The sequence below is a fragment of the Brachyhypopomus gauderio genome, chromosome 2 (assembly GCF_052324685.1).
Source record: "Brachyhypopomus gauderio isolate BG-103 chromosome 2, BGAUD_0.2, whole genome shotgun sequence".
Classification (NCBI taxonomy): domain Eukaryota; kingdom Metazoa; phylum Chordata; class Actinopteri; order Gymnotiformes; family Hypopomidae; genus Brachyhypopomus; species Brachyhypopomus gauderio.
Genome location: NC_135212.1, coordinates 36776208 through 36795451, shown reverse-complemented (window position 1 = coordinate 36795451; position 19244 = coordinate 36776208). Strand labels below are relative to the sequence as shown.

General features: G+C 43.6%; 2 protein-coding genes across 4 annotated transcripts; one reads left to right on the top strand and one right to left on the bottom strand.

The window, feature by feature from the left end:
* Positions 1-1918: 1918 nt before the first annotated feature.
* On the bottom strand, positions 1919-8657 carry LOC143502016 (E3 ubiquitin-protein ligase NEDD4-like). Its single transcript, XM_076995212.1, has 6 exons — positions 8437-8657; positions 7574-7647; positions 5690-5768; positions 5538-5576; positions 2795-2896; positions 1919-1964 (listed from the first exon to the last, which is right to left on the bottom strand). Exons 1-5 carry the CDS (start codon positions 8488-8490, stop codon positions 2891-2893), a joined length of 252 nt encoding a protein of 83 aa, XP_076851327.1. The 5' UTR covers positions 8491-8657; the 3' UTR covers positions 1919-1964; positions 2795-2890.
* Positions 7869-18872, top strand: sdr42e1 (short chain dehydrogenase/reductase family 42E, member 1). 3 transcript variants are annotated; one of them, XM_076995190.1, is made up of 3 exons: positions 7869-8243; positions 15302-15401; positions 15869-18872. In XM_076995190.1, exons 2-3 carry the CDS (start codon positions 15337-15339, stop codon positions 16962-16964), a joined length of 1161 nt encoding a protein of 386 aa, XP_076851305.1. In that variant the 5' UTR covers positions 7869-8243; positions 15302-15336; the 3' UTR covers positions 16965-18872. The 3 variants fall into 3 exon arrangements, with proteins under 3 accessions (XP_076851305.1, XP_076851289.1, XP_076851297.1); XM_076995174.1 differs by lacking the exon at positions 7869-8243 and adding an exon at positions 14847-14860; XM_076995182.1 differs by lacking the exon at positions 7869-8243 and adding an exon at positions 14882-15021.
* The last annotated feature ends 372 nt before the right edge of the window (positions 18873-19244 follow it).

The window sequence follows — 19244 nt, the reverse complement described above, 5'->3', positions numbered from 1 at the left end:
GCATAATTCCACATCACACCGAGGGGGGGGGGGATAGATCTCTGCCAAGCAAACCAACAGAAGAAAGAATGGGAAAAAACCACAGAACTCTCCGAGAAGTTCGAAGCTCAAATCTCTCTCTGCAAACTTGCACAAAATGCTCTTGCAGTAATCTGCAGTGCGGTCCTGGTCAGCCTTACTCAGACTCCACGGTCCTGGTCAGCCTTACTCAGACTCCACGGTCCTGGTCAGCCTTACTCAGACTCCACAGTCCTGGTCAGCCTTACTCAGACTCCACAGTCCTGGTCAGCCTTACTCAGACTCCACAGTCCTGGTCAGCCTAACTCAGACTCCACGGTCCTGGTCAGCCTTACTCAGACTCCACAGTCCTGGTCAGCCTTACTCAGACTCCACAGTCCTGGTCAGCCTAACTCAGACTCCACGGTCCTGGTCAGCCTTACTCAGACTCCACGGTCCTGGTCAGCCTAACTCAGACTCCACGGTCCTGGTCAGCCTTACTCAGACTCCACGGTCCTGGTCAGCCTTACTCAGACTCCACGGTCCTGGTCAGCCTTACTCAGACTCCACGGTCCTGGTCAGCCTTACTCAGACTCCACAGTCCTGGTCAGACTACACGGCCCTGTCTTGCATTGTATACGACAGGCAATATGGGCCGTGCACGTCAAACCCATTTGAGCTAAAAATGACTAAGAGGCAATTGATTAACCGCAGAGGTTTACACACGTAGAGCATCTCAGGGTAGGAGCGTGTGAGAGAGAGAGAGAGAGAGAGAGAGAGAGAGAGAGAGAGTGTGTTTTTTGAAAATGTATTTGTATACAGGCCAACTCCTTTCCAAAATAAGACCAAGCATAGTTGATTAGATTAAAATGAACACATACACATATTAAAGCACAGACACATTCAGTTAGGTGTCCAAACATCTGACTGGTCGTGTGTGAGACAGCACTCAATCTGGATGGCTAGTGATGTGAGTGAACCCCCACATTCTTCAGGGGTTCAGACCCAGCAGCTGTAACACACTCAACTGGACTGACCTTTACCATAGTTACACACACACACACACACACACACACACACACACACTCCCCTTTCCAGGTGTGACCTGTCGCCTTAGTTCTCTCGCTCACGCGCACACGCGCGCACACACACACACACACACACACACACACACACACACACACACACACACACACACACACACACACACACACACACACACACACACACACCACAAACTAAAGAGCGCTGTGGACCATGAAATGAAACACTAGTCCTACTGTGCGCGAGTTTGTTTAACCTTTGCCATGGTTTCGAGTGGAAAACTGCGAGCGAGCCCCTAATCGTCAGCTTTTACTGTGACCCGGTCCGATTCCCTCGCCCCGTAACGCCACCCTGGGGCGTGCTAGCACTTCCAACACGTGCGTTTTATGACATGGTTGTCCACGCACTGCACATTAGCACTCAGGTGGACGCCTACCATCGAGGCACGGAGCCAAAGCCAGCACTGTGAGCGGTTAGCAGGATCACGTTCACCAGGCCGTTGTTTCAGAGTGCTGATCTGGGATTAGCTGGTGCTTTGCACTTTAAAGGAAATGAATGCATGTGGCTTTCTATCACCCTGTGACAGCCGATAGGGCCTTGCATTGATTTTATTTTTGGTCAAAATAATGAAGAACCTTTACACAGTGGTTCAACAGTGTGCTGTCATATAATTTTACAAGGCACAGCAGTGTAACCACAATATTCAATCCAACTTGGGCAGGCGTGGTAGCTGATGCCAGATGAGCCCTCTTCTGTGATTCATCCTGGTGATTCTTATTTAATCATCCAAACACCAAGCAAATAATTTAGCTTCTCGCCCAAAGCATAAAAACGTATAATTTAAAAGAACATAAACAAAGAGAACTTACCAAGCGGTTCTCGTCAAACACTTCAAGAAGTAGCCGGTGCTTCCTCGGGTGGACCTACGGCGCACACACAAACACACCACTTCATTTATCACGTCATTATTGTTATTTACTCATCCCAGTATTTACTCATCCCAGTATTTACTCATTCCATCATTATCATTCATTCCTTATTAATGAATTCATTATTATTCTCATTTCCTCTCCGGTCTGTCACGTCACTGCAGTGTAGCATTAAAACTGTCTATGCCCGATTTTGTAATTTTACAGTACAGCAAGATAAAACATTTGACTTAGAAAATTCAAAATTATTACTGCTTTTTAATTAACAAGCAGTTTTGGCGTAGCTACTAAAACATCATTGCAGAGGTGGAGCCAGGTGAACTGGTACACACTCAACCACTCACCCAGACCGGCCCACAGACCACATCAGACCCGCCCATATGAGCCTAATAATGGCAACATTGACATCACAACAAATCTGACAGTGCCGTAAGAGACGAAAAGTGAGGAAGGAATTCAACACTGGGGAGCATGACGCGCACGATCAAAAAATACCAGACAGCAGACAATGCTCATGAACCCACAGTAATGCTCAAATGAAGTGTGGATCATGGACACGAGCATGGTAGACCATAAAGGTCAAAACTATGGGAGAGAAGGAGAGAGAGAGAGAGAGAGAGAGAGAGAGAGGGAGAGAGAGAGAGAGAAAGAGAGAGAGAGAAAGAGAGAGAGAGAAAGAGAGAGAGAGAGAGAGAGAGAGAGAGAGAAGGTTGGACTTAGTGATACTAAAACGTGAGCTGGGACAGATGAAGGTCTGTGGTTTCAGTACAGAGGGTCTGTGGTGTCAGCTGATGTGTGTGTACTGTAAACGGACAGTGACTCACTACAGTGCTCTCCAGTTCAGAGACGCTGGCAGCCAGGGTAAGCGTGCTTTAGGTCAGCGACACACCAAACTAACACTCACACACACCAGACACATACTACAGCTGAACAACAAACACATACACACCTGCGTCAATGAAAATTACTCAGGCCACAGCAGCTTCTCAGTGTACTGGCCATACTAGCTATACTGACTATATTGGACTGTGCTATACTCACTATATTGGACTGTGCTATACTGGTTTTACTGGGCTGTGATATAAAAATTGATCTCCATGTAGCAAAACAATGTTAGCTTAGGTGATTTCCTCAGCAGATCAAACAAAAAGGACAAAATACCCTCATGTGTCCATCTGTGTCCACCTGTGTCCATCTGTGTCCACCTGTGCCAAAACTGCCTGGGATTCTTCCAGCAATCCCCCCACAAAGTCAAAGACTGATGTAAACATTTTTACCTGTATACCTGTTTTTCAGGTTTCTGTATTCAGTTTGTATATGTATGAAAATAAGGTCCAACACACGCCGAGATGCTATGCAGATTTATTTGTTATTAATCAGGTTATTAGTAATTTGGTCGACTAGTTGATCAGTGACTGAAGGCTGCAGTACTGAAGAGAAGCATCAGGGGCGCCACCGAGCACATCACGCACCATGGCAGTTCTCAGTGCAGTGGAGGGTTAAGCCACACGCATCATCTCCACCTCTGCCTGGAACAGGAGCCTTCGAGAACTGCATCCAGCACGTGACCTCTGACTCCTGAGGTGGACTGACCCACACTCGTAAAGATGTGCGTGTCGGTTTACGGTCCTGCTGTGACCAAGCGTGCTCCGTGCTGGGAACGCTATCCCATTCCGCGCCATCCTTCGCACCTGCGGGGGGCGTAAGTACGCCGGGGCAGGCACACGGTACCCTCAACTTCACCTTACAAGAACTGGAAACTTCCCCCAACGCGCTGCTCTAATTATAGCTCCGCTACGCAGAACACGCTTCTCTGGGAGGACAGGACAGAGGGATGCATGCAGAAACAGGATCCATCCCCTCGCTCCAGACACACATGTTCATCTCTCTGATGGGTCAGACCGAGTCCTGGGGGCATCAGAGGGGCGGGAGGCTGCAAGGGCTGCTGAGACTGGGGTGGCCCGGCCCGCCGACCCGCACCGAGGACCCGCACCGAGGACCCGCACCGAGGACCCGCACCGAGGACCCGCACAGTTGATTAGTCTGTCATAGCAGCCATATGACCGACAAAGCTAGTCAGTGGACCAGTAATTAGCTACATTAAGCTACATTAGTGCGAGCTTGAGTCAAATGTTTCCATTGTCTTTATGAGTTTTAAGCATCATGGGTAAACGGTTTGACCATCTACAGGACAACTGTGTCTCTCATCAACACACACCACACACATCTCTCCCTGCAGACGTGGAAACGTACAATCACTGCAATGTGTTCTGAGGAAACTAAAACAACCACTAAAACCACTACAGCAGAGTGTGAGGAAACAGAGGAGGAGCAAAGAAACAGCTACAGTGCCGAGGAACATGTTTAACCCAGTCCTGCTCGCGTGTGTGCACACAGGACGAGAGGGAACAGCACCAGTAATCTGCTCCGTTAATCTTCTCCAGTAATCTGCCCCAGTAATCTGCAGACATGTGCACTGAAACAGCTGAGATTCAAGAGCTCTCAAATGATCTGACCCAGGACACCCGATGTGACCTGCGTTTGTGCACACCAGTGTTTGCATGACAGTAGGAAGTGTTTGGCTTTCCTCTGGCCTGCAAGGTTATGGCTTATACCCTCACCCTTTCACCTGCCCCAACAGAGTGGTGTTTTCATGCAGAGAGGGAGAGAGGGGCACATGTGCCCTCTGGTGGTGGGCTGTGGGACAGCAATGAGTCTGTTGCTGATATGCAGTGGAAGCTCTGCATAATAGTTTTAGCTCAGTTGGTCAAGGAAAGATTACATACATTATATCTAATATATCTATATCTCTTCATATATTATATGAAAAGATTATTCCCAGGATGGAGAATGAGATACTGAGATAGGAGAGTGTGACTCTAATGTAATGTGCCAAATTTTGTCAATTGTGATTTTTTACCGCAATTGAAATTTGTCCTCCGCTTTTTACCCATCTGTGCAGTTAGAAAACACACACACACACACACACACACACACACACACACACACACACACACACACACACACACACACACACACACACACACACTAGTGATTACTAGGGGGCTGTGGATCACACGTGCCCAGAGCGGTGGGCAGCCCTAGCCCGGCGCCTGGGGAGCAGTTGGGGTTAGGTGAACTCACGACCCTCCAGTCACAAGACCAGTTCCCTACCACCAGGCCATGACTGCCATAATCTGCTAATCTGCATGTTCTACCTACTGAAGGGTTAACACACTCTGCTCCTGGGTGCCATGGCAACTATAGTGAACAATTGTAGTTACAGACTGTGTTTAGTAATGGAGTCTATGTATTCGGAACAGAACTAACTGGATCTTTATTGAATAATCCACGTATCCATGCACTGAATAATCTGTGTGTGTGTATGTGTTTAAAATATATTACACACACACACACACACACACACACACATATATATATATATGAAGAAGATTCGAGGGAAGTAACAGTGTATTTAGGTAAGATATGTAGATATAAAAATTATAGTAAAGTACACAAAGTTTCCAGACAAACAGGTTAATTCGTGTGGAGAATACAGTAACGTACTCTGAAGAAGAACTCTTCATTCCACTTTGGATCCAAAGTCTAAAGAAAAACAAGAACAGGCAAGCAAACAAAAACAGTTAATAAACTTCAATACATTTTAAATTGTAAATAACCATAATCCTCAGAATATGAAGGTCTTACACACTGCTCACCTTTTTGATGGTTTTTGTTTGGAGACTGGTCAGTTCTCCATTGACAGGATCATACAGTGAAATTCTTGTATATGGGTCACTACAAACAAAGATAAAAGCAGCAAGTCATGTAGGACCTCCACACACAAACACACGTCATGTAGGACCTCCACACACAAACACACGTCATGTAGGACCTCCACACGTAGGACCTCCACACACAAGGACACGTCACGTAGGACCTCCACACACAAACACACGTCACGTAGGACCTCCACACACAAACACACGTCATGTAGGACCTCCACACACAAACACACGTCACGTAGGACCTCCACACACAAACACACGTCACGTAGGACCTCCACACACAAACACATGTCAGGTAGGACCTCCACACGTAGGACCTCCACACACAAACACACGTCACGTAGGACCTCCACACACAAGCACACGTCACGTAGGACCTCCACACACAAGCACACGTCACGTAGGACCTCCACACACAAGCACACGTCACGTAGGACTTCCACACACAAGCACACGTCACGTAGGACTTCCACACACAAGGACACGTCACGTAGGACCTCCACACACAAGCACACGCCACGTAGGACCTCCACACGTAGGACCTCCACACACAAGGACACGTCACGTAGGACCTCCACACACAAGCACACGTCACGTAGGACCTCCACACACAAGCACACGTCACGTAGGACCTCCACACACAAGGACACGTCACGTAGGACCTCTACACACAAGGACACGTCACGTAGGACCTCTACACACAAGGACACGTCACGTAGGACCTCCACACACAAGGACACATCACGTAGGACCTCCACACACAGCTACAGCCTACGCAAGTCATTTCCCAGCTTGATCAAACCCAAGTAAGCAGCTCCATGTCTTATTTCAGGACACATCTGGGCCTGTTCTGGATGACGTACACAGTTTGATATGTGTTCACATGCTTAACTGCAAAAGGCAAGCTTAGAAAGACACTAAAACCAATAAACCCTGCATATAAACGTAACAGCTAATCAAGTGTAATAAAACTGTAACGGGTTTAAAAACAGGCAGATAGCTTAGCTGCCTTAATTTGCTATATGCATCCTTTGCTTTAATGCCAAGACACATATGCAGACTGCTTAGGTTGCTAAGGAGGGTGTCCATGGAAACATATCAAAACATCAGTGGGAAATACTTCACATCATCCCTTTCTGAAAACCCGGTTTATGGTTGAACCCGTTACATCATATCCTGGAGGAATTTTCTGATTCGACATGGAAATCACAGAGTACCTAGGGGAAGTTTATTTAGGTCATGTACATGAGAACCGAGCTCTCTCAAGGACAGCAGCAAAGACTATTGACAATACTGCCACCCAGTGGCCGCACAGGTTACAACCAATTTCACTTGGGAAATTGTACCAAAGGAAGTGAAACTAGTATCCTGGGCCCGATTCATTGCCAAACAAAGCCGGCTGGATCAAAGCCAACAAACACTACTAACAATTCCACAGAGGAACAACAGCAATCGTTTAATTGTCCAGAAGACACCAGTGGGGATCAGAGAAAGTGTCGGGTTGTGTGCACAGCTTCTCAACACGTGTTCATGCGAGACGTGTTTATAGTTTCAGGCCAACTCCTTGCTGTCAAACCAAACTCAAAACATAACCGCAGCGCGGGTAGTGTCACTGAAAACCCGAAAACTAAAACACTAAACAGATTAAAAGTAAAAAATGGGATTCATTTCCACACAAAAGCAGTAGACATTTTTTATAACAATGAGATCTGATAAGGCCACAGGCCGGTGCATACAAGGTTATTTGGGTATTCTTTGTTAAACAAATAAACTGTAGCCTGGATTGTCCAGATACACCTTACTGGAAACACTGACCTGGCACCCAGAATATCCTTCTTGGCCAGTCCAATTCCAGCAATGACCTTCACTCTAAGGATCCTGGATTCATCCTGGGCGGATATAAAAGTATTCATTCTCACTGTAGCGCCACGTAGCACATTTTGGGAATACAATAACAACATCAATTAAGTAAGATACAGAAAACATGGCTTGTGTATATCAGCAACAATATTAAGGTATGTAATGTGTGCTGTCCGCAGCTGGCTGATCGACGTGCAGCGATCACCGTAAACTCGGACAGCGGCGATTACCGGTTACGCAAAGCGCGAGCTGACTCACGTAATCACGAGACTCGCGGAACGACAAAAGAGAAAGTGTCTTGTTTCAGAGGAATACAACTACTAAAAACAAATGATGACTTGTTTAAATTCAATACAAACACCAATGCAACTTGTGTAAATATGTACTACGTCCATTTGGTAACATATATGTAACGTAGTTGGTCAACAAAGTAGAGCGGCTTCGTTAGGAAACGATGGCTCGCGTGATAACAACCTCACGTATTATACTCCGAAATGTCATCAGAGTGAAAATGTCTTGACTTCGGATTTCAAGGAATCCAGCAATGCGAAAAAAACATTAGTGTCTAGTCCTCTGATCAGATCATCTCAGATATCCTGCTTGCTTTGGACAGCTTCCTAACAAGGTATGACAAGCATGATCATGTAAAGTTACTAGCTACTTATTACCGCCGTACATTTGCTAACCGGATCTGAAAACAGTTGTGGTTTAAATGGAAACTAACCAATTAACTAACATAATATGGGACACTCAACTGTTTGTGACAGCCATCTAATAACCCTGCGAGCTAACCACATCAACGCCGCTGGACTCTTTACCTCATCAGCATGAAGCCCCCGGACCTCGGGCAAAACTGCAGCCATAGGATTCATATTTTGAGCCAGAATTTCGGTACCGTCCACACTGATACGTGAGACAAAAACAACAGACAACGAAGACTCGCGAACACAGGACTCGCGGCGGGGCTTGAGCGGGCTTGACTAAATTGTCAAATGCATCGCTGGAACGACGCTGGCCATCTTCCAGTCTATTTCCTTCCGTTTGCCACGCCCCCTCCCCTCTCTCCCGCCCCCATCCCCCCTCCCCCCTCCCCCTCCCCTCTCCCCCCCCGCCCCCTCGCCAATTACGCAGTTAGAGTCGTAATGTGAGGAACATTAGCCGGAGTGCCGGAGTGCGCCTGCAGGGCACAAGTTTCGTTCTTGTGAATTCCTTAGCAATGACGTGAAAAAACTTATATTTGTAATTATTATTATTTATTTCATCAGATCTATCAGAGTTCCAGGATAATCTATCTACAGACTATGCTACACAACATGCGTGTCTTACATTTATTCACCTTATTTAATCATCCATGTTAAGTAGGACAAGGGTCGGACGTCACTACACCTGCTGGTCTTTCTAAAGTTTTAGTATTTCTTCTTTATTAGTGATTATATTGTAAAAACACAGACTGGAGCAAACTAGACTACTGCCCGTAAGCTCTACATGTGTTATCTGCGCATGGGATTGAGTTATTAAAGAATACGGTGGCAATTAAAAACTAGATTTGCATTTTCTGAAGTGTGTTTGAAAAGAGCTGCAAATGTGTGTGTTTGAGAGAGAGAGAGAGAGAGAGAGAGAGAGAGAATGACGATTGATAGGTGGTTGCTATGCTGTTACTAGGTGTCTTTCTAACTAGATGCTATAATTACTATGGTATACCAGTTGGTTGCAATGGTCCTGCTAGGTGGTTGCTATGGTATCCTAGATAGTTGCTAGGGTGTTACCAAGTGCTTGCTATAGTCTTGCTAAGTGGTTGCTATGGTCCTACTAGGTGGTTGCTAAGGAGTCCCAGGTGTGTGTATGTGTTTAGTCGCACAAGTGTGTGTGAGTATGTGTGTGTATGTGTGTGTGCGTGTGTGGCAGAAGGAGTGCGAGGGAGAGAAGAGGGGCCCTGCGTGTGCATGTGTGTGTGAGATTGACAGGCCTATTGTGACATCATCAGGGAGAAGTTCTGAACATTCCACTATTTGTCGCTATGGGAGCTTTTTACAATTTTAACTCAAGTTTATTACAATTTACAAACTCAATGGACTCCAAAAATACATAACACACTTCTCACTGTGGAGACGTGCGAAACCCAGTTTGACTGGAGGCTGTAGGAGCTGTATTAATGATAGAAAACGGTTGTAGAAGAAGAGGCAGAACTATGAGGAATAACATTATTGTGCTTATCAAGCACTATACATATGTGTTTAAAAGGTTTGGCTCTCTAAAAAAAGAGATAACTAATTCAGGGAGACTGCAAAGAATGAAAGTCTGGAGAGGTGTATGATGGTAGAAGGGTTCATAATTAGGAACAGGTGCGATCGATGGAAGGATGAACCAGATCGGAATCAGTTCTCAGTAGACAAGCAATACAGAGTGCTGGAACAATACTGGGGCTGTGGTGACAACTCTGATCATCCATCTTTCCTTTATTAGATGCCTTCTACTACTACTGCTACTACTACCACTACTACCAGGGTTAACCTAGTTTTACAAACAGTTGTAGTAGGTACAGGCTAAAATTATAATAATAATTCTCAAACTTTGCTCCTTAGCGTTATCTCCCTCACCAGCAGGTTAATTTGTTTGCTTCTGTAATGATTAAGTGAGACATTAAACAGATGTATTGAAGTTTATTCGACATAAATTATTGTTTTGTGTAAATTCTCATCATAGTGAGTATGATTATAATGAGTATAATTATATTGAGTATGATAAGTGAGTATAGTGAGTGTGATTATACTGAGCATGATTCCATTTATAAAAGCAATAAAGAGGAACAGCCTGTGAATGCTGAGGGGCTTTACAGGCTGTGTGCGGTCAGAGTTGTGCTAACTGCTGGGACATTGCCATCAAAACTAAACCATGACTCAGCTCTCCTGTCTCCGCGGCTGGCAGCAGGTGTAGTGGTTGGTACAGCCAACGGCCGAGCAGGTCCTGTGCTCATAGCTTTGACTACATGATTTCAGACACAGCCATAATGCCATGAAACTGACTGTGGTTGAGAAATGTTAGAAAGATAAACAAGTCAGAGACAAGAACACACTCATATATATATTCTATCTACATTCTCTGTATCTATGTAGGTATTCTATAACTACATCTTATATATCTGTGTACAAATTGTATATCTACATATAGATGTAATGTAGACGTGAATATTGTCTTTTTGGACAGTAAAAACTATAAGTAAAAGTTATTTAGCCTACACACCAAAGTACAACAATAAATAAATAAATAAATAACTCAGTAAATAAATACTTCTAAAACTAAAAGTCTGAAAGGTGCTTAATACGCTGTTCTTTTGATGAGGTCCAAGGTATTAAATAGGTATTCTTTAGTTATTACATTGATATAATTAATAAGAAACATTTTCGTTCCTTTATTTTTATTATATGCTATATGTTTATGATTGCATTATTGTCATTTGGGCATAAATACATTAGATAATTAACATTCTCTTCTTTATTATTATGCATGTCATACATGCACTGGCGTATGGATTGGATGAAAAAGTGTGTTATTTGTAAAGTGTCCTTGGGTTCCTTGAATAGTGCTATATAAACATAACCTCATTCATTCATGCATATGTTTTTCTGTGTAATTGTTGTATAGGTATGTGTAATGGTTGCAGTGCTTTGACTATACAAATCTCAATTTCTCTAATGCAGCTCCAAGCTTTTGGACCTGTCGACCCACGAATTACAGTGTCTCACCAATAATCATGATCAAAGCCAGCCTGAAAATATATTTCTACTCTGTAGCCTTTTTTGAATAATTGAATGTAATGTGAATGAGTTACACTGTGTATGTGAGTGGACGTTTTTATTATATATCAGTTGGCAGTAGAAATGTTTAGAGATGCCTTTGCTTGAAGCATTTGCACAGCACTTTGGTTAACAACTATTAATTTAAATATGCTTCATAAATAAGATGTTCTTCCCTTCTAAGCTACATTTTTATTACAATACACTACACCTCAATATAGAAACATAGGTGATGCCTGTGTTTGTTTTGGGTTTTATTTATTTTTGCTGTTGAGAGAACTAATGCACTGACCTCAAAACAATGTTTACATCTATATTTAGAAAGCCATCAGCCAGAAACACCATCCTACATACCAGGACCCATAACACCATCCAAGGAGTTTCACCAAGTGTCTCAGGGAGAATATATGTGCAGAGAATTTGTTGACAGGAACAAATGACTGTTGACAGGAAGAGGAGTGTGATACCATCTGAAAGGAAATTGTGCTATACTTTCAGGAGCAGAGGTACAGAAACACTAACTTATAGAAGTTCTTCACATGTCAAACAGATTAGCTTTACTACAGAGAAATGCACCCAAACAAACACATTCGTTGTCACAACATACTGCACAGAGGCTGAAAACAGTAACAGGAATTCAGAGATTGTTGAGTGATGTTGATTAGTTATGATGATTATGATTAGTTGCTCTGATTTACAAACTGAACTGGTGCACAGTCACCTGTAAGAGGCGGACACAAGAGCCGAGGAGAGTAGAGGTGTAGCTGAGGTGTTGATACGACTAATAGCAGTAGCCTCCTCGAGCCAAGCCACACAGTACGAGGGTACAAGGATGGCGAGGCAGAACAAGAAAGTAGAAAACCAAATACCAGACAGAATTACACAGAGTACAGGCATAGAAACACAGGAACCACTTACAGTTCAGGAATACTATAAACCAGTGATTCTATCACACATCAGGAAGTATGGTACTAACACATGGCTCACTAACACATTGACTTACAAAGAGGGATTGAAACACAGGGAGTATCAAAACAAAGTATTAAACAAATCAAGACATAAACATGAAACACCTGAGAATAAAGCAAGGGAAAAGGGACAGACAAGACAAGAAGGTGAGGAACAATGGACGGCATGGACAGGACTGACTAAGAAACGGATCCAGACGTAGCTACACGGAAGACATGGACAGGACTACCGAAAGGAGGTGATCCATGTGTAACATCACCTTTAACCACACAACAAACCTGGCTGGGTCCGAGGTCCAAGGAAGCCATTGTATAGAGCACCACTGATACTTTCATCAACTGTAAAACCTTGTTTGTTATCTATATGTTGGAAGATCCCAGTTGTAAAGTTTTTTGACACTGGATGCACACAATGATGTTTGCAGGAAAGGGTAGCCATTGCACAGGGAAGGTAAAACCACCCTAAGGCTTTACACTGTATGGACATCAATGACAGACACCCGCTCACACAACAGACACCCACCCTACATGGCAGACACCCACCCACACGACAGGCCTGAAATGGACCACAAGGTGTTGTCCAGACGACAATGTTTTAACAAGAACAACCTGACATTAACCTTTATGAACGCACAAACCACAGCCTACTACATATCCAGGCCTAAAGGAAGAGCTGGATTTGACTGTTTTACTGTAAATGTTTATTCTGTAAACATCTTCGGGGTTTTTTGTAACCATTGTCATTGTTTGTACTGGTGTGGTTGCTCTTTAATGACTACTATTGTAAGCCAAGATCATTGTTTGTGTTCACTGTGTTGCTCTTTGATTCAGCTTTGGTCAATCCCGTAGGCCATAACGGTGCAATCTACTGGAGGTGGTATCTTTGTACACCCTCTCTTGGCCACAACACCATTATTCCTGTAGGTAGAATTTTAGCAGGAGAGAGGCAGGTGTTCTGTGAGATTTGCCCAACTCCCTCTCGAAGGCTTGGTCATAAAGTCTACACATGTACCCTGTGTAGGTTGGATCAGTGTTTGCTGGCCTGGTTTATGACCTGGTCAGCCATAGAAGAATGACTGGGCTTCTGGTTTCTGAGCTCTGGTGACTGTACTCAACTGGTTGTTGAGTTGTTGTTGGAGTTGTTGTTAAACTTATAGTTGGAGTTGTGCTTATTGCTGAATTCACATTTATGGCTTGTTCCAGTAGCACTTACCTACTACTTGTCCAGGGTCCTCAAAATTTCTCACCATTTCTCACAAATTTCCGCCAACCATCCAGCACTGACACAACCAACACACACTGTAGCTAACAAACTGCGGCAATTTTACAGTACAATTATAGAGTAATTCACTGTTTAATGATTTTCTATTGTAAAAATGTCCAATGCATTGTGTCTTTGGACGCCATATCAATAAAGCTGCCAACTGCAGATAAAAAAAATAAGCCTACCACTTTTTCCCAAGCAGAATCCTTTTTTAATGAGCAAAGTTAACCGTCTTAATAAGGAACTCAAACAAGTTCACCAAATGTCTTCATCATTCAGTGGTTTAGATATAAACATGTAACTAAAGAGTGTTTTAGTGTGAAATGTGTGATGTCTAAACTACAAATATAGCCATTTATCTGATATCCAAAAATGACCAGTGAATGTAAGTGTATCTTCTGCGTTTCATATGTCACGCTGATGAAGGTAAAATTGCGATAAATTGCTAAATTTGAAGGATTATTTTTGCATTACAACACCCTGCATGCATTTTGCATTGTTTTTGTAGGCCATTAGTTGCCTAAGTTTATACTACAAAACAATCCATAATAAAACTATCACAGAACAATGTCTCAGGCATCAAGCAATGAATTGATAACCATTTCATGTAACTGCTTAACAGAACGTGGTTTACACACTTTAGGCTTTGGGGGTCTGATTCATCATACTTTCTCTAGTACATTTCTAGAAAGGTGCAATTCACACCAATTACACCGATGATCACACCAATGATTTTGTTTACATCTTAATCATTGAATGTTGAAAAACAGGCAAAATCTGTAAAGCTCCCCTACAGGAGCAATGCAAACACAAGCTCTGCTCAAAGCACCCCAATCTCCCTGCAGACTCATTGTCTACCTGACCGTTCAAGCCAACCCAAGTCTGGATATGACGCTCTAATATAATATACTTGAGCAAACATTCCTTGGCCCAAATATATCGAAAACACAACTAGGGGTCACAACGGGGAAAGAACGTATATGTTGAGGCCTGCCAACCCACTTGGTATGTATTTCGTATTTGTGGCATTTTATCTCGACTTGCTCGACTTGTTCAACGTTTAGGTTCTTGATTCATTAACCATGATTCATTAACCATGATTCATTAACCTTGGCCAATGGCAGGCGGCCAAAGCTGAGTCTTGACCAATAACAACGAAGCACAATTTCCCCGCCCATGCGCGCAATTCCCAGGAAGTGTTTTCATTGACACGCAGGTAAGGTCGCGTGCTGGTTGTGTTTACACTCTGGATAGTCTGTTTATCACATTATGTGTTTTGTTACCATTTGCCAAGTTTCCAACGAAAGTGGAAAGCCACGATGTATTTTATCCGAGTAACTTAACAATACTCTTTTTCGGATCAACGTTTATGCAGAGGTGAACGTTTATTTGTAGCCAGTAACAAAAAAATAAATATATGTAGTAAGTAATAATAGTATACTATATAGTAAGTAATACAAGTATACTATATAGTAAGTAATACAAGTATACTATATAGTAAGTAATACAAGTTTCGAAACGTGTTGTTATTGGTAGCAGATATAGGACACAATTAACCAGCAAAATGCTTTAACATAAAGGTGAAATATCCAGTGTGGTTCGCGCGCCAACTGCACAATTGTAACCTGAGCGAAATGGGTTGTTTTCCCTCCTGAAGGTATCGAGAGGTGTACCGGACCGCATCCTTTTACAATGAATGACCATCAACAAGTAGACACTTATGTTATTACCGGCGGCGGAGGTTATTTTGGCTTCCGGTACGTTACTCATCATATGATTTAACAATCGTACATATCTTATGATCGCTTCGTTTTCTAAACAACATTGGTCACAGGATGTGTACATACTTCCCTCGGCAATACCTACAGAATAGCGCTAGATGTCGACACCAACCCGTTAAATGTACTAAAGAGATTTTCTTGAGAAGTGCAATCCGATAACTCTGTTCAGTAACTTTCTAAATTATGATGGATTTCGTCTTAGTGTTGTTTGTAACGTTTATTACTCCTAATTTTATTCACGCTAACATACCAGTAATTACCTGATCATGTGCGTTATCATGTGAAATATAACATGTTAAAATCACAAGTACAGCTGATTACACCCTATGAATATCCTTCCTGTAATATTAATACATTTTTGTGATGTTGCAGTGTTTTGCCATTGTATCCCAGACTAAATACGTAATTATGTTTTGTTCATTTGATCACTTTTTTCTCTGCAGTCTAGCTTGCACAATCCGCAAGAAGACATTGAAAATCCTCCTGTTTGACGTGAGACCTCCTAGTCAGCCCCTGCCAGCCGGCGTGGAGTTTTTACAGGGCGACGTCCGCGTCTACACGCAGGTGGCAAACGCCCTGCAGGGCGCAGACTGTGTTTTCCATGTTGCGTCCTACGGAATGTCTGGTAGGGAGCAGCTCAACCAGAAGCTGACGGAGGAGGTGAACGTTCAGGGGACAGAGAACGTCATCAAGGCGTGCGTTTCTCTTGGGGTTCCCCGCTTGGTGTACACCAGCACGTTCAACGTGGTCTTCGGGGGGCAGGTCATACGGGGTGGCGATGAGACGCTCCCCTACCTACCCCTGCACCTCCATCCAGACCACTACTCCAGGACCAAGTCAATCGCGGAGAGGCGGGTTCTGGAGGCGAACGGTGTGCCGTTAGCGGGTGGGAGAGGTGTCCTGCGTACCTGCGCCCTGCGCCCTGCTGGGATTTATGGGTCGGGGGAGCAGAGGCACTTCCCCAGGTTAGTGGGGTACATAGAGAGAGGGCTCTTCTGGTTTGTGTATGGGGAGCAGGACTGCCTGGTGGAGTTTGTCCACGTCAACAACCTGGCACAGGCACACGTGCTGGCTGCCACCGCGCTCACAGAGGCAGGCGGCCACCGCGCGGCCGGACAGGCCTACTTCATCTCGGACGGGCGGCCGGTTAACAGCCTCGAGTTCTTCTGGCCGCTGGTGGAGGGTCTGGGTCACTCCTTCCCCAGGCTGCGACTCCCACTCTCTCTCGTTTACTTCTTTGCCTTCCTCACCGAGATGGTCCACCGCGTCGTGGGCCGAGTCTACGACTTCCAGCCCCTGCTGACGCGTGCCGAGGTGTACAAGACCGGGGTCACCCACTACTTCAGCACGACCAAGGCCAGGGTGGAGTTGGGCTACGAGCCCAGAGAGTACAACCTGGACGAGGTGGTGGAGTGGTTCCGGGTTAGGGGTCATGGGAGACAGCACACTGCCTCGCCGGCGAAGAGGCTGGCCATGAGCGTCCTGCTGCTCGCCGCCTGTGGGGCTTTGGCACTTTCCTTCCTGCCTCTGGTCTGTTAATGAAGCAGCAGATGGAGGCTGACATTCAGAACTGCCTCAGTGATGAGCTGCACCACTTGTGAGACAGTCCACTGATGTCCACTGTTCCAGTATGAGGGGCTGCTATAACATGCTGTCACTTGTGGTGTGTTTCTTCTCTCCAGTATACATGTATACACCTGCATAAACCTACATAAGCCTCCATACACCTGAATCCACTTACATACACCTGCATACACCTACATAAACTTACATTTACTTACATACACCTACTTACACCTATATTCACCTGCCTACACCTACATACACCTGCCTACACCTACATTCACCTACATACACCTACATAAACATAAATACACCTGTATACACCTACATACACCTGCAAACACCTGCATACACCTACATAAACTTACATTCACTTACATACACCTACTTACACCTATATTCACCTGCCTACACCTACATACACCTGTCTACACCTACATTCACCTACATACACCTACATAAACATAAATACACCTGTATACACCTACATACACCTGCATACACCTACATAAACTTACATTCACTTACATACACCTACTTACACCTACATTCACCTACGTACACCTGCCTACACCTACATTCACCTACATAAACATAAATACATCTGCATACACCTACATACACCTGCAAACACCTGCATACACCTACATAAACTTACATTCACTTACATACTCCTACTTACACCTACATTCACCTAAGTACAGTACACCTGTCTACACCTACATTCACCTAAGTACACCTGCCTATACCTACATACACCTGCTTACACCTACATTCACCTGCATACGCCTACATAAACATACATACACCTGCATAAACCTACATGCACCAACGTACATGTTTACCTTTTCACAAATCGTTATACTCTGCATTGGGTTCTGTTTACACTGGGATTAGATGCCATGGACCTGTTCATTCAGAAGATCGACTTCACTGAATTGTCTTTCTAAGCACTGCTGATAAACACAGGCAAAGTAATAGAATAAACAAGTGTGTGACGTGGGTCTGCTAATGAAGATGTCTGTGTTTTTCAACCTAATCTCAGTTGACAGTAGGATACACTCAAATTCCACGATCAGTTGTGCCAGTACATCAAGCTGAAAAACACCAGGAGTATACCAGGAGTGTAGTACAGCAAACGCTTGGTCTCTGGACTGTATAAATCACAGATCACTAACCAGTAAGACAGAAGTATTGTTAATGAGTAAAGAGTTGTGACATCTCAGAGATGCCATTTCATGATCAGTGGTCGTTAAATCAGTCTTCAATACCACAAAAACCAAGACCTTCCACATAATGTGACCGCTTGACTTTATAACATATTACCACATAACATATATGTTAGATATACTCCCACATAACATATGTTACAGATAGACTTCTGCATAACATATATGTTAGATATACTCCCACATAACATATATGTTACAAATAGACTTCTGCATAACATATATATTACAGATATATTCCCATATAACATATATGTTACAAATAGACTTTGCACTGCTTTCAGCAACTTCTGAATGTGGCTTTGAACAGAACAGAAATTAGGTTCCTAGTGCTTTTAAATACACTGTTAAAAACCAAAGCTGTTAAAAGTTTAGCAGTTTTTTGAATCCTGAATCTTACACACTTGTCTGCTTATTTCACATCATCTTTCCTCCACCTTCACCTCTTCCTCCTACTCCACCTCCTCCACCCCTTCATCCACCTCCTCCTCTTCCTCCCGGTGACCCACTAAGCATTCAGCTGCCCTCTCAGCAGGGACTACATACGACACCGATACAGGGACAGTTACAATAGGAGGCTGGACGATAAAGGAGAAGTAGTAATTCAGCACAAGTGTAACGTGACACGTGTTAAGAGCTTAAGTGTTAAAAACGATACGCCCAATAAGAGCCCTTCATGTGAGTAAAGTACTGAGTTGTGGGAAATAACGTGGGAAATGTATATATATATATATATATATATATATATATATATATATATATATATATATATATATATATATATATAGGAATGTATTAATTATATATAGGAATGTATTAATTAAGTGACTATATACAGGGGAAAGTGCACAATTGAAGGGGTAATGTAAATTATTTCTTTATAACTGTTGAATATTCATGAACATATCCTGAGTACATTTATTTTCAAAGGGACCAATTGAATAAATTTAACACGTTTACTTCAAACAGCAAAAGTCTCACGCAAAGGTGTCTGACTCGCCCCTCCCCCGACCTTCCAGTCAACCAC